General features: G+C 43.5%; 3 protein-coding genes across 3 annotated transcripts; all 3 read left to right on the forward strand.

The window, feature by feature from the left end:
- Window positions 1–6,562: 6,562 nt before the first annotated feature.
- On the forward strand, window positions 6,563–7,292 carry C922_02483 (hypothetical protein; the record flags this gene model as incomplete). Its single annotated transcript, XM_008818082.1, has 2 exons — window positions 6,563–6,808; window positions 7,116–7,292. 2 exons carry the CDS (start codon window positions 6,563–6,565, stop codon window positions 7,290–7,292), a joined length of 423 nt encoding a protein of 140 aa, XP_008816304.1.
- Window positions 7,293–9,311: 2,019 nt separating this feature from the next.
- C922_02484 (hypothetical protein) lies at window positions 9,312–9,647 on the forward strand (the record flags this gene model as incomplete). Its single annotated transcript, XM_008818083.1, has 1 exon — window positions 9,312–9,647. One exon carries the CDS (start codon window positions 9,312–9,314, stop codon window positions 9,645–9,647), a length of 336 nt encoding a protein of 111 aa, XP_008816305.1.
- A 553-nt stretch (window positions 9,648–10,200) lies between these two features.
- Window positions 10,201–12,070, forward strand: C922_02485 (hypothetical protein; the record flags this gene model as incomplete). The annotated part of the gene is made up of 2 exons (XM_008818084.1): window positions 10,201–11,703; window positions 11,879–12,070. 2 exons carry the CDS (start codon window positions 10,201–10,203, stop codon window positions 12,068–12,070), a joined length of 1,695 nt encoding a protein of 564 aa, XP_008816306.1.
- Between the last annotated feature and the right edge of the window lie 2,531 nt (window positions 12,071–14,601).

A 14,601-nucleotide genomic window follows, 5' to 3' on the forward strand; every position in this document is an offset into this window, starting at 1 on the left:
TGATGTAAATCCTGGAGGAGTTACGACATTCGGTGTCTCCACGCTTAGTGTAGAGGTGTCCCTTTGTGTCGTATCCCACATCGTGATCATAAGATATCTATGTTGACTGCATGGGTTACTACTGGTCAAAGGTCTGACATGAAAGTTTTTTTGTTACCTGTATATTCTCTGTTGCCCTGATATTGAATATGAGGATTCCAATTCTTTTGATCCCATTACTGACATGACTTTAATTTTACTTTTTTCTATTCCTTTGCAAATTATGAGCAAAATGGCTATGAGAATAATTTTTTAATTTTGAGAAGTCCTCCACCTTTTTATATATAGAACTATTCTGGCAGTAGGGAGGCTCCTTAGAAATGAATCCATCAGATCATCCGCGCTTTTACTCATGTAATGTGTGGCTAAGTTCTGGCAGAGTGTTATATATAATTCCACGATTCATGATTTACCAATCGCGCATAACCCATTTTGTTAAAGAAAAATGCCAACCGGCGACAAAATTATATATAATTTTAACAGGGACGGATTTGACCCAGAGTGAAAAAAGAACAAATTAGAAAATATTCCTACCTAAAATGAATCTTAAAGAAAAAGGTAAAGAGAGAGGAGAAAGGGATTGTACATAAACATATCAACATGCAAATCCTACACAGGAACCTTGAACGCACCGACAGATAGGTGCAGAAGAAGAATAATGCATTTGCAGGAGTCACGCTACATTTAGGACAGGTGCGGGAATTCTAATGTGACCTGATTCTATGTTCTTTTAAAGAATTATTGGCAAAGGAAATTCGCATTTGAATGAATTTATTCGCCAATGGCAACTATATTACTTTAAATTGAAAGGTTTCATTAAGCAAAACTCAGCCTCCACTGCAATATATCTGCAAATACGCTCTCTTCCCCATAATTCCAAATTTATTCTTCAGATCCGGCAACGTAGAAATGTTTTTAAAGTATAAAATATGCAATTAGTCATATCCTGGTGAACTGCAAAATTTAAGGATGAAAAAGCAGTTGACTCGGCTTCCATATTTGTGCGGATTGTTCACAGCTGTACTAACGATGTCCTATCATAATCTTCCTGGGTTTTATCCTGTGTTGTACTTGACAGTACATGTAAAGTATATTCTAAGCTCCCACACCCTTGATATCCTGCGTTATGGTGTGCTCATCTTAGGTGCCATACTATATATATCTATGACACCGCAGGAAGGAGAATATTTAGTTGTCGGCGTAACAGGGTGCAATCTCCCCAGTTTATCCATTCTTCGAAATTTCGGTCGGCGCCGGGCGTGCGCATAGGTCGTCATTATTATAAGATTTATGCGTTCAAAAATTGACCCGTCCAGGCTGTAATTAACATAATGAGAGTATTTTTCTCTATTCAAAATTTATAATCCTAAAGAATATATAATATTTTTAATACGTAACGTATTTATGGCTTAAGCTGAAACAAAAGTGTGAAGATGTTATTGAGGCATATAAGTCTCTTACTTATTTTCTTCAAATGATAGGGAATGATTTTTCTCCTCTTTCATCTTTGTCCTACCTCTGTTTCTGTAATTTTAAGTTTTGACAGTCTCCTAATAAATATATTTGTCACAGCGTTTTCCTTTTTTTACAGTTCATTGTGCAACAAGCACTCATATTACAGGAATAACGCATACTATTATGGGTATAGTCACAATTTGTATTATTTCCCGTTATTTTTTTATTCACTTATCTATTTCCACTAAAAATTCGGATACTGGTATGCTAGAAAGGAATATCAAACATTACACGCCCTCTTCTTGAGCAGTAAACAGGAATAACCGGATATATCTGTTATAGGATAGTTGACATTAGATAATGACCTCATTATAAATATTATAATTACTGCCGTATGAATGTTTATATTGTTATATCTGCTATATTAAGCCGAGCTATATTTAGAGATGCGGCTATACAAAAAATCTAACACTGCAAAGGATATTTATATTATACAATAATGAGGGCCTTGTTTCATGTTCCTAGGGATGTATATGGTAACTCTGAATTGTACCTTATAATTTACAAGCATTATAAAGTTGTTAAAAAGTGAACAGCAAATTAGGAGAATCCTATCTTCCAGTCCCTAAATTCACAAATGATGAATGTATGACCACAAAAAATAGTAGCAGCAGGAGTCATATCATTAAATTAGTATCTTCATAGATGTGGCATTAATGTGTGAAAAGGAAGAAGCTTCACATCATAGATTCGTACTAACAGTTTTATGAATTATGACCCGATGTATACAAGACTCTCTTAGTCCAGATGTATATGTATAACCAATTAATAAAATCCAAGATATGCATAGTATTATCTATAGAAGAACCCCCTATCTGTTATAATAAATTGCCCCGAAACTTATTCATGATGGCTATCTTAAGAAATTGAGGATACTGAAAATTCGTCTAAGAAGTGAATATGTTATTTATAAATATATCTGGGCGGCATATTAATATAACATATTCATTATCATAAGATGTGTGGAGAATATTTAATTTAATTAAGTACCAAACTAAGAATCCTGAGAATTCTAATTTAAATTAGCAGGAGGTATATCCACCGAATTAATATGTTAATCATTAGTGAATAAAGAAATCCAGGGAACGAAGCACTAATAATGTTTTACAGGATTTATTTATTGCTAAGGATATAAATAGGTAGATTCCACAAGTCCGAAAACAGCACAAATATTGTAAGATCTAAGTGACCACTACTCAATGCGCATTAAAAAGTGAGTATCGTTTCCATAAAAGGAAAGTCCCGATCCCTTTATTTATTAATCCTGAAGTCGATTAGGGATTTCTACTGACAGTATTTATTATTAAAATAGAAACTATCGATGAAATCATTTTCTAGTGTGATTGATAATTATTGTATATAGGAGGCCCCTCCCCCACTAAACAGGGCTATTTGTTTTAATAGCACCGGATTTAGTGTAACCCACAAAATCTGGTAAAAAGAATAGTTTGACATAAAAAATGTTGGAATAAGTCCGAGTAAGAATTACGGTAAGAATGAATATTAGTGATCTAGGTTATGGTATAAGTGACTGAACGATGCCTATAATGTATTAAAGCTGTAAGGGACGATTTCTATCAGTTTGATAAGTTCAGGCATTAGTGATATAATTATTAGGAGTAAACTACGAGGAAACAGCTGTATGATGACATATGATTTATAGACCAATTGATAATATAGGCAGGTGCATAGTACAGTTAGTATTAATGTTGTCTTCTAGTCTAACCTAGAAAGATGAGACCAAGTGACAGGTTATATTGGGATTCTTAACGCAGTTTCATAAAGGGTATATAGGTCCCGCAGACGTAATAAAATAGCGATCCCAGGGACCGCACCACGCCGAACCTTAGAACATGTGAATGAGGAAAGTTAAAGCCTCATGAAAGAATAAAGTAGGAGTGATCACACCAAACTGAAGACAACACATATCCTACAAACATAAGGGAATAAGGAGAAAGGGCCAGTACCCACAACAACTATGTCTACCTCGTGAGAGATATAGGGAACAGACAGGAGGCAAGGACCAATGAGAAAATATAAGATTCCACAGGGCAACTAAGACGAAGAGAACTTGCTAGCCACCCGTGAAAAGGAGAAGACTACAAATCTAGGATAATGGCAAGATACCCTAGGGGGGGAAGACAATAATGGCCGAGTAATAGAAGAGTGGAAGGAGACAAGCGATCACCCCTCATATGTGTTCTATGAAGCAACTGCAGAATAGAAGTTTAAAGGTGCCTAAAAGGAAGGATATCAATGAGATCCCCAAAAAGGCCAAACGAATGAGTGCAGGCGCCCCTAAGTAACAAGCAACTATTTATTAAGAGTCATAGACAGAATAGTAATAAGAAGTTATTATATGGAATAATGGTTAAGCCCGCCGAACCTATCAACAAGTCAGATGACCCAACAGAAGTCAATTACTATCCACTATCAACAGAAATATAAGGATGAAATAAATGAGGAAGGCAAGAGAAAGTAAGGCCTTAGTGCACTATTAAAAAACGGGAAAGGACAAAGGATTGGATAAGAACCTAAAGCATAAATACAAGGAGGGATAAAAAATTGAGCCCGCTAACAAGAACAGACGAACCGAATAATGGTGTCAAAGAGAGTAAACAAACACCCCAAGAGAGAAAATATTCTAGAATGGAAATAGGCCACAGGAAAAAATAAAAGAGGAGACACAGGCGACAACCAGAGAGGACTAAGCCGGATACCATCGACTAAAGAAGGAGATAAATTCGGGTAATCCGAGGATATCAAGGCACTAACCAACAGCCCAACAAAGAAAAACGCAAAGAAAAATCGAACACCTAAAGATTATGCCTGCCAGAAGACAAAAACTTACTCCCCCCGTAAAGAAGCCGGGACGCCCCAATTGAAACAGAGCAGTTGCCAAGAATCTGGAGTAAGAGCAGTACCAAAAAGCGAAACCAAACTAACAAACAGTAGGCACCGAGAAGGATCGATATGAGGATCACAACAACCAAGGTACAGATCGCCTCCAACCAACAACTATCCGAAGATGAAGACCAGGACGAATGAAAAAATTAACCAACCAAACACTCCCAAACCACAACCCGTGAAGGAAGATAACAACCGAACCCAATCCTAAGACTGTTGGAACAATGTAGTAGGAACGAACAACCCACTCTAAAAAGAATAAACTCCAGGGGGATACTGAGGAAACAAAACAACTCTCCATAATACAAAGCAACCAGAAGGAGTCTTCCATTAAATACTAATGGGCAAAGAATTCAAAAACTCCCAAATCTTGAGCGTAACAAGAACAAGCGAAGTACGAAAACTGCCAAAAACAGGCAACCAAACAAACCTGATGTAACAAGAGAGGAACAAGCCAAAGTGAAAAAAAACCAGAAACTAACTCCAGATACCCCTAGACTGAAGCAACTCCAAATAGATATAACAAGGTCGCTCAGCTCACGCAAAAGCAAAAATCAAATCCCAAAACAGTCAAATAAGACCAAAAGATGCTCCGTATCTCCCCAAGGGGTCACACCACAGGCCCACCCAAAAAGATCAAAACAGACAACCCACCAGGAGGCTCAGATCCGCAACCGAGCTCCAAAGAAAATGAAAGAAACAGATGACAAAAAAAAAGAATCTCACTGAGGATCCCCCCTGCAGCTGGCCCAATATCAGTCAATAACCACCCCTAAGAAGTGTAAAATGCTACCCCAGGATCTAGGGTAGAGCGAGAAATAGCCAATCAGTCCAACTCCCCCGAAACCCCAAAATTCCCCGAACTCACACCCGACCAGGACCAAACGACTCCCCTCAATAACAGCTCATCCAACATGAAGCAAGGAATAGGGGAAGCCGAACAAAAGCAAGCTTAAGCCACTCACAACCGCTGAAAAACCTTCCTTCATCTAATTCAGGACACCAGACGGGAACTTTCCCAACCCATGTCAGAATAGAGAAAATAATACAAGTGTCTAAATACCCGAACTCCGGACCGGTAATAAGGTGAAGACCGAACACTCCCTAAGACAACCGAGCAACGCAAAAAACAAAAGAAAGAATTGCAGCCCCATCCAATCGTCAAAGCTCCCCCTTCCCCCCCCCAAAGTCCCCAAAGGAGAAGAATTAGTGGAACTACCCAAGAGCAGCCCTAAACACCAATATATACGGCAAATACAGTAACGACTACCCAAAACAGCGGAGAGAAGCTAAGGAACTCTAAAACAGTCAGGCCCAAATTAGGGACAACAGTGAAACCAAAAGTACATCTGCACCCTACGAACTAGTCGAACAGGACAAAAATCCTAAGGAGAAAAAAATACCCAATAAGAGAAAACCCAGCCGCCGCAATCATAACTAACGAAAAAGAGGTCACACAAACCGATCCCACTAACCAAGGAATCCCAGACTATTAGGAAAGGAGAACTCTTCTACTCAACCCCGCATAGGCTGGCCCAACCCCAGAGCCAGACCATCACGCCAATACTGTAAAAAGAACAGAAATTATAAGAAGCCTCAAATCAAGGATTCCATCATCTTCTGGGACCTCAAAAATAAGAGACCCGCGGACCAGGTAACCCCAAAAGGGAAAGAAGGAGAGAACCAAGTACCAGTCTACAAGGGAAATTGCATTTTCCTGAAAAGATAAGAAGAAGGCCAGAAGCCACAACTATCACCGCCCAAATCTCGGCCACAGGGCAGGATACTCAAACCAGTCCCACCCCAAGGGGAACTTGCCTCACCAGAGAAGAAGTCCTGATGGCAAGAAGATAAGGAAGCGAATGATTAACCATCAGGACCGACTAAACTCAAGGGACAAGCACAAGCTTCAGGGGTACAGACCCCGAAAAAATCGGACAAAGAAAAGGCTCCGAAGCCAAAGAAAAGCAACCAGATAAAGGATACATAGGAAGGAAATAATAGAAAAAAAGGAAAACCCTAACAGGAGAGTCCAGGAACCCCGTAATCCAAGGAAGGATGAATTAGGAGTAACCAGGCCTTGCTATAAAAACTAAAACAAATGAAAAAATTCTCTCCGAGAACAAATCCATCAAGAAATAACTGCCGAACAGGATTAGGCACAATAGAAAATCAGAAGAAGCAAAGGAGGCCTATAAAAGGGAGCCAACTCAGGACTACGGTGAAGGCAAATACCAAAGAAGCATCAGGCAGGAACTGGGGTCAGCCTGAGGAGTATAGTGAAAATAGAGGAGGACAACGAAAGGAATTATCGACCAGGTTGGAATCAACTAAGAAGAAAATCAGGGTACGGAAAACACCTCACGAGACCCCCCAAAATCGGCAAAAGCTTAAGCAGCAGAATCTAGATCAAAGCTACTCAGGCTAAAGAACAAACTCAAGGGGGGAAGAAAGAGGATTCATCCCCAGGGGACTAAGAAAGGATAGCTCAAAGGAAAATATCTATGCACAAGTTGCATTCTCCTTAAAACTCGCGGCCCCAACCATATATCCCCAACGTCTCAACCAGCCCCAAGGAAGGATTTGAGGAAGAAGCATAGCAGCATGAAGGAAGCAGATTATCACATCAAGTCCCACCCCCCTTCCGAGTCCAGTTACTCAAGGGCGAGAATAAAGGAAGTCTAGCTAACCGCACAAGCTTAGGACAAGCAGCCCACAAAGGAAATCTCCCACCAGCATCCGACACCAAATCTAAGGAAGCCTATGGGGATAGAAAAGATAGCAAAGAACAAATGAGAAGAGGAATCCTCTCAAGGATGGATCAATCCTGAGCCCCGGTACGAAGAGAGAGATGTAGAAAGGGAACAATAGGGCGATTCAAAGGGGATTAATAGTTAGCCCCGGATCCCAACATATGGACAAGGATGCCCAGACGAACCCCCCCACGTGCAGACAACCAACAGGGCAGGACGGAAACAAGAGAAGGAGGAACATAAGGAAGAAATAACGAGAGCAATGAGGACAACCCAAAAGCAAGACGGTGCAGTCAAAGAAGAGACACACGCCTCAGTAATGAATCAAATAATAACAACATGATAACATCAATAAATAAGATCCGCTAACAAAGAAGCAGCAGGGTTAAAAACAGAACTCCCGGGTTCCTTCATCGTTAGAAAAAAGAAACAGAGTATAATAAAGCTAAAAGATCAACAAGGAACCAGATCCACCTCCACCAGCACGTCATCCCCCAGGGGAGCCCGGGAGAAATATAGTGAATGGGGATGATAGACACTTTGAATTAAATCCTGCACTAGGAAGGTTTCATTGAATGAAAGGGAAAGAGGACCAAATGAGATCGTCAGAATAACCAGATGCAGACAACACCTAGGAGAAAAGGCACTCAGACAAAGTCCCTAGGACACCTGTCTAACCAACAGGAGCAAGGAAAGAGTAGCAGGTGATGCAGGAACTCCCCTTTCCAATTCCTAGGAGGAAACAGATACATAAAGGTGGAGGTAAAATAGAAAGGGAAGTCAAGACAAATTGAACAGCCCCAGCAAGCCCAATTATCATCCCCAGTACAGGAAGTGAAGGGATATTCCAAGGAAGAGCACGAAACAAAAAGGGATCGGGGAAATCAGATCCACGAGGTAGGGAGGGCAGAAGAACAGAACAGATAAAGCAGGAGGTAGAGACAACAATCAGAAGTCTCACGAGGGCGAAATAGCGCTATAATAAGTCAACCAGAGCGGAGGAAGCAGCGGGCCTCTTAAGTTCTGCAAGAGAAGACGGGACTCCCGGAGAGACTAACGAAGTGAAGAATAACAGGCGGCTGCAGGGAGATGGCAAGTACAAGAGATGGCAGCCAGCACCCCAGAACCCTAGGAAAAAAATACTTCATATTGAGGGGGCGTCAGATAACAAAAGGAAAAGGAAGAAAAGGGAGGATGAGAAACAGCATAAAAGACGATCAATAGAAAAATGATCAGATCAGGCGTGGAGCACATCTCGGTTCCCTAACGAAAGGAAGAGGAGGGAATATAAATACGGCCCCGGAGTCATAACCTAAAGGAAGCGGAGGATGGTAAAAGAGGGGGAGGGATAAACAGAGGTTTGAAGCCCGGAACCTGAGGACCCCCAAACCTTAGGAGCTCACAGACAACAACAAAGGGACTAACAGGGAAAGGAAAGCAAGAGCAGATCAGGATCAACTCCGACCCCAGGGAACAGGAGGCCCTGCCAGACAGAAAGCGAAAGGGAATTCAGTAGTGGTAGATCTAGGCTCAAAGAAGATTATCACCCACCGCGTCCTTCAGGTAAGTGCTTGAGAGGTCATGCAACTGGCAGGAGAGAAGAATCAGGAGCGATAGGAAACCCAAGAAAAAGAGGGAAGACTAAAACGAGTTCAAAAGGAGCGGGAGGTTTGTCAGGGAGTCTAAGCCACAGCCAAAGCACATAGGGAGGAGGCAGACAGATTGGGGGGGGTCAGGAGAGAGTTTAGGGGAGCAGCAGAAGGCACAAGCAGATAGGAAGAGTGCCCAACGGGGAAAAGATAGAACAGACCAGCGGACAACCATTGATGAGAGAACCGGAGGCGGAGGTTTCAGGATAGGGGGCAGAAGGAAAAGTCCAACACCAAGGAGTGAGGGAGCGACAAGACACGACAAAGAAGAAAGGACAGGGGAGGGGGAGTTTTTTCTCTAAGTCCGAGGAAAAGACCGGACAGAGTTTAAAGGCACGAACAAAGCCCAAAAATCGAAGGGGGACACCAGGGTGCCGAGATAGAGCTACTATTTTGGAAGCTCAGTATCGTCGATCAGCCCAGGGGGAGATAATGGAGAAGCGCGGGAATGTCGGCCGTCGCATCATCTTCACGTCCCAGGGTCTCGGAGAGGAGGAAAAAGGAGGAGAGAGGGATAGATCCAGGCAATGCAGATAGACAGCAGAAGGCAGCTATGATAAGTAGAAAACGAGGGACTATAGTGAAGTACTGGTGCAAGGAAAAGGATTGTCCGGAAAGCAAACCTGAGCCGGACAGGAGCAGAATTCAGTTAAGAGGCAGGTGCCATTCTACGGAGAAGCAAGAAAGAGTCGAACAGGCCGTTCAAGCCAAGGAAAGTGGAGAAGAGGGAAGTATGCGTCAAGTTAGGGACAGACAAAAAGATACGAGAACAATCCGGCAATAGACTGTGACCCCACGCAACGAAGAAGAATAAGCAGAGGGCTGGGGCAGTACTGACTGAGGTGAAGTTCAGGGGAAAGAGGCAAGCTAAGAAGGAAAGGGGCTCTCCTGAACAGGGAGCCGCCGTCAAGCCAGGGTTCACAGATACCTGACGAAGAGGAAGGAGAGGTCCGAAGCAGAGTTAGGAGAACAGGGAGGACGCAAAGGGGGGACCCAAACGACAGGTGAACAAGTCCGGGGGGAGAAGAGATAACTAAAGGGGGAGCCGTTATCTAGCATGCAAATAGTCAGAGGGCACATGATATTGTATGACAATAAGCTAAGAGTAGGATTAGAGGCAGGGACTAATGGCAGGAGAAGGTCAGGTCATGCACCCGAGGCTGGGGCCCTTTTAGAGATAAGAGGCAACTGAGAGCATATCAGGCCTGATTACCAAGGCATCTGTAACAGCCCAAGGAATCAAGCAAAGGGGCATGATAAGGCCAATCACCACCCGAAGCCGCAATCATTAAACCAACTCACCCAGGGCTTAGAATCACTAAAATTTCAGATCAGCCATGACGACTCCGCCAAATCCCTGGAGGTTGGGATACTGGAGCTACTTGAACAACACAGCATATCAGTGGGCTAATTCAGCCCAACCCTGTGCGGGAGGGAATCACAGAGGGAAGTATTGTTTTAGGGAATTAGATCTGGGCCAGGGACACTCCCTGGCTACGTTAAGTCAGTGGATAAGTTCGGGGATCAAGAACGAGCCTTCCAACTGGACAGGGGAGGAGGAGGAAGCAGCCAAACAACAACTGGTGCCCAAAAAAGGAGGAGGAAGGGGAGGAGGAGACACCTGGGGTGATTTGATGAGTTGTATAATAGAGCAACTAGAGAGAAGAGCAAAAAGCTGTGAACACCAAAAGCAGACCACCAGATGTAGGGGATGGAATAAGGCAGCCTGGAAAGGCGTCTTAGGCGAAGTCGGTACTCCACAATCTTGGGAGCAGCATTCGTATGGGAAGAGAGTCTTAAGGGCATTATATTGTATAGCGGTGGGATTACAGCATAATTTGGCAGCAGGGGACCAGACGCAGTTGAACGAATATAGAGACAAGTGTGGAAAAGTGGCAGACATGCTGAGAGTGACCAAAGGGGAATGGAGCAAAGCCCTAACACGCGACATATTAAGGATCCCAGAAGATGCAAACAAGTGTTACAGTGGAAGGAAAACAGAAGGTTGTGGAGCCTTAAGTTTAGGATTAATACTGAATGTGGCTGAAGCATTAAAGGAGTGTTTAGGTGGCAATACTTCGTATGAAATAAGTGGCTGGTTGGACAAAGAAGTACTGACTCAAGGAGCTTCGGATAACTATGAATATGACCAGGATGGATCACTTAGCCTAAGCACAAACCACCAAGTTTCAAGAATAACAGTGACAAAGGAAAAGTTGGGGAAGTATTTATCAGGAACTGTAACTTCAGTGGTGAGTTCAAGGGACGGACTTTCCCTCAACGAAACTCCAGTCGTGCCAGAGGCCAAAAATGCAAAACAACCAGCAGTTTCTCCCGGAAAAGAAGACGTAGAGCAAGAGGGAAGAACGCAGCCGGAAAGAAAGGCTGAAAATTCAGCCACATCACCCTCAGCAGACTTATCTGAACCCGAAAAATCACAGGACCAACTCCAGAAGTCTCAAATCCAACAGCCCGGGGAAACTTCAAACAGTGCAAGTTCTCCTCAATTGGTTACACCAGGGGGAGAAAGTCATGGGCAGGAAACAGAAACGAGTCAAAATCCAAGCCGCGCCAAAGAGGAGAAACCTAAAGAGGAAAAGCACCAAGCAGAAATCACAGCCAAGGCAAATAAGGGCTCTGAGCAATCAATAACGAAAGATTCGACCCAAGAAGTGGAAAATACCAGTCATTATTCAACTGATCAATCAGGGAGTGGAATGATAGGTGGCATAGTAGGGGGCCTGGTGGTCTTGGTGCTTGGAGCCGTGGCGACATATGGAGGCTTGAGGATCTTTGGACGTCCAAAAGCGGGCGGTCGTAAAATGAGAAGACAGAAGGAGGTCGGTTATGGTGTGTTAGGGACGGATTAGATATTCCAGTGGCGGGGAGGTCTAAGTACAGCCTTCAAAGCAGGTTGCACTCGTTTAAGGTTCATTTCAGAGAAATTAGGAATAGTTTGAAATGGAAAACACTCCCGAAATTAAGAGCTGAAAAACCGCTCAAATAATCCAGCAGGCTAAGGAAATTCTGAGTAAGAGGACGCAGGACGGCAATTACAAGAAATCTTGCTCTCCAACAAGGGACCAGCTCCTTCACGTGAGTCTTTTAGCCCCCATACTTCACGCAGTCTTGATCAATAGGATGAGTTGGGATCAAAACGAGGAGGAGGATACGAACCCCTTCCCCCAACACCACGAATTGGTATGACATGCTTGATGCCAGCCACTGAAGATGCACTCAGCGGGCCAAACAGAGGACGGGCAACCGAGAACGTCAAGCAGAATTACAGAAGCCAGGCAGGGAGGAAGGGTGCGAATCTTCAGAAGCAGCTGAAGGATGGGGCCTGAGACGTTATTGGTTTGATAGTTCGGGGGTGGAGGGGCGTTTTAGTTTGGGAGATACCGCGAAAATTTTAAGGTGTGATGGGTGTCTGAGGCTTCAGGATTATTACGTGCGGGAATTAGAAATAGGAGTTTCTGATTTTTGAGTTAGGAGAAGCAATTCGAGGATTAAGCACCGGGGCTGAAAGTTAAGTGTTGATTCATAGGATTAAAGATTAGCGAGTTAGGAGAAAAGATAACCGCCCTGGAATCTCGGAGGAGCGTCAAGGCCTGGGGTTGAGGGGTTGATGCATTAGGAACTTTGGGTTTAGTTTTCGGGGGGAGGTTTAGGGTTTAGGTTTCGGCCTCAGGGTTTCGGGTTTAGTGTTTAGGGTTCAGGGGTCAGGGTTCTGTGTCAGGTGTCATGGGATTGGGTTTAGTTTTCGGTATAAGGATCAGGACTAGGATTCAGGGTTAATCGGTCAGGGCTGAGGATTTAGGTTTCTGGGTTTAGGAGTTCCGCTTTCTCTTTCCGTGTTTCGGGATTAGTTTCCGGTCTGATGTTTCTGGGTCCAGGGGTTAGCACTGAGGGTGGAGGTTTCTGGGATCAGGGGCTAGTGGTCATAGTTAGCTTTTAGCGTTCAGGGTTTAGTGTTAGGATTCAGGGGGTAGTTTTCAGGGTCCTGCGTTCAGGTTCCATGTTTATGGGTCCGTCTTAGGGTTCTTTTTTGGGGTTGGTGTTCACGGTCCAGGTTTTAGTCTTCATGGTTTAGTGATTAGGTTGTAGGCTTTAGGGTTAGGTTTCATGTTTGATTGATCAGGGTTTAGTGTAGATGATTTAGTTTTCTTTGAATCAGGCTTTGGTTTCAGGGCCTAGGACTTATGGTTTGGGGTCCTGGGTTTCTGCTTCAGGGTTTCGGGTTTTATGTTTTAGGGTTCCATTTATTAGTTCTAGTTGTATCATTATGGTTCAGGAGTCAGCGTTGAGGGTTTGGGGTTTAGCTTTAGGCTTTAGATTTCTAGGGGATCATGGGTTAGGGTTCAGGCTTCCGGTTCAGATTCTAGGGGTCAGGGTTCTCTGGGCACTGGTTAGGTTTTACTGGTTCCTTCTTTGGTGATTAGGGGTTAGTGTTCAGGGTCTATCGTTTAGTGTCCAGTGTTCAGGGGGGGTTGTTTAGGGTTTTGGGGCTAGTGTCTTGGGTTTAGAGTTAGTGTTCAGGGTCTATCGTTTAGTGTCCAGTGTTCAGGGGGGGTTGTTTAGGGTTTTGGGGCTAGTGTCTTGGGTTTAGAGTTAGTGTTCATTCTTTAGGGATTAGTGTTCATTGTCTGGGGGTGAGTGATTAGGTCCAGGGTTTAGTGTTTAGGTTTAGGGTTTATTTTTAGCGTTTATGTTTAGGGTTTAGAGGTTACTGTTCAGGGCTTATGCTCATGGTTCAGGATTTAGGTTTTTTTTTTAGTGTGTAGTTGTTACTGGATCATGGTTTAGGTTTAAGACTTAGGGATTAAGATCCATGGGTTAGGTTTTAGTGCTTAGGGGTTCGGGGTTACGGTTCATGATTTAGTGTTTGGGCTCCAGGTTTCAGCTTTAGGACTTAGGGGTTATGATTCATTCTCTAGAGTTAGGGGTCATGGTTTAGGATCTAGGGTTCATGGATTAGGGTCTAGGGGTTCCGTTTTATTCAGTTGACGGTCATGATCTAGGGGGTTGGGATTATAGCTTATGGTTTACGTTTAAGCGTTGGGGTTAGACTTATCTGTCACGTTTTACGCTTTGTTTCAAGGGTTACGGTTCAGGGGTTAGTGGCTAAGCTTCAGGGCTTATGGGTCAGGCCTCAGGGTTCAGGGTTCATTCCTTCATGCCTTAGGTTTAGGATTTGGGCTTTAGGGTGTCAGTTCCATGTTTTTACGGTCTAGCTCTTGGTGCTTAGTATTTAGTGTTGACCTTTCTGGAAGTAGCATCCACGGATTGTTGTTAGTCATTATGGTCCTGGTGTAGGGTTTATTCATTAGGGTCCAGGTTTTCGCTTTATGGTTCAGGGTTCAGGGTTCAAGGTTTAGGGTTTAGTCTTGTGGGTTTAGGAGCTCAGGGTCTACGATTCAGGGTTTAGTGTTTAGGGTTCAGGGGTTAGGTTCAGGGTTCATGGTCTATTGTTCAGGGTTTACGGTTGAGGGTTTAGTTCTAGGACCCAGGGTTCTGCGTTAGGTTTAGCGTTCATGGCTTATTGTTCAGTGTTTAGCGTTGAGGGTTTAGTTTTAGGATCCAGGCTTTTGCGTTAGGTTCAGGGTTCATGGTTTATTCTTCAGGGTCTACGGTTGAGGGTTTAGTTTTAGGATTCAGGGTTTTGTGCCAGGTTCAGTTTCTAGGGTCCAGGGTTCAGGGGTTTCAGGGATCTTGTTTTCAGGGTCCAGGGTTCAGGG

The sequence above is a fragment of the Plasmodium inui genome (genome assembly GCF_000524495.1).
Source record: "Plasmodium inui San Antonio 1 unplaced genomic scaffold supercont1.9, whole genome shotgun sequence".
Lineage (NCBI taxonomy): Eukaryota > Apicomplexa > Aconoidasida > Haemosporida > Plasmodiidae > Plasmodium > Plasmodium inui.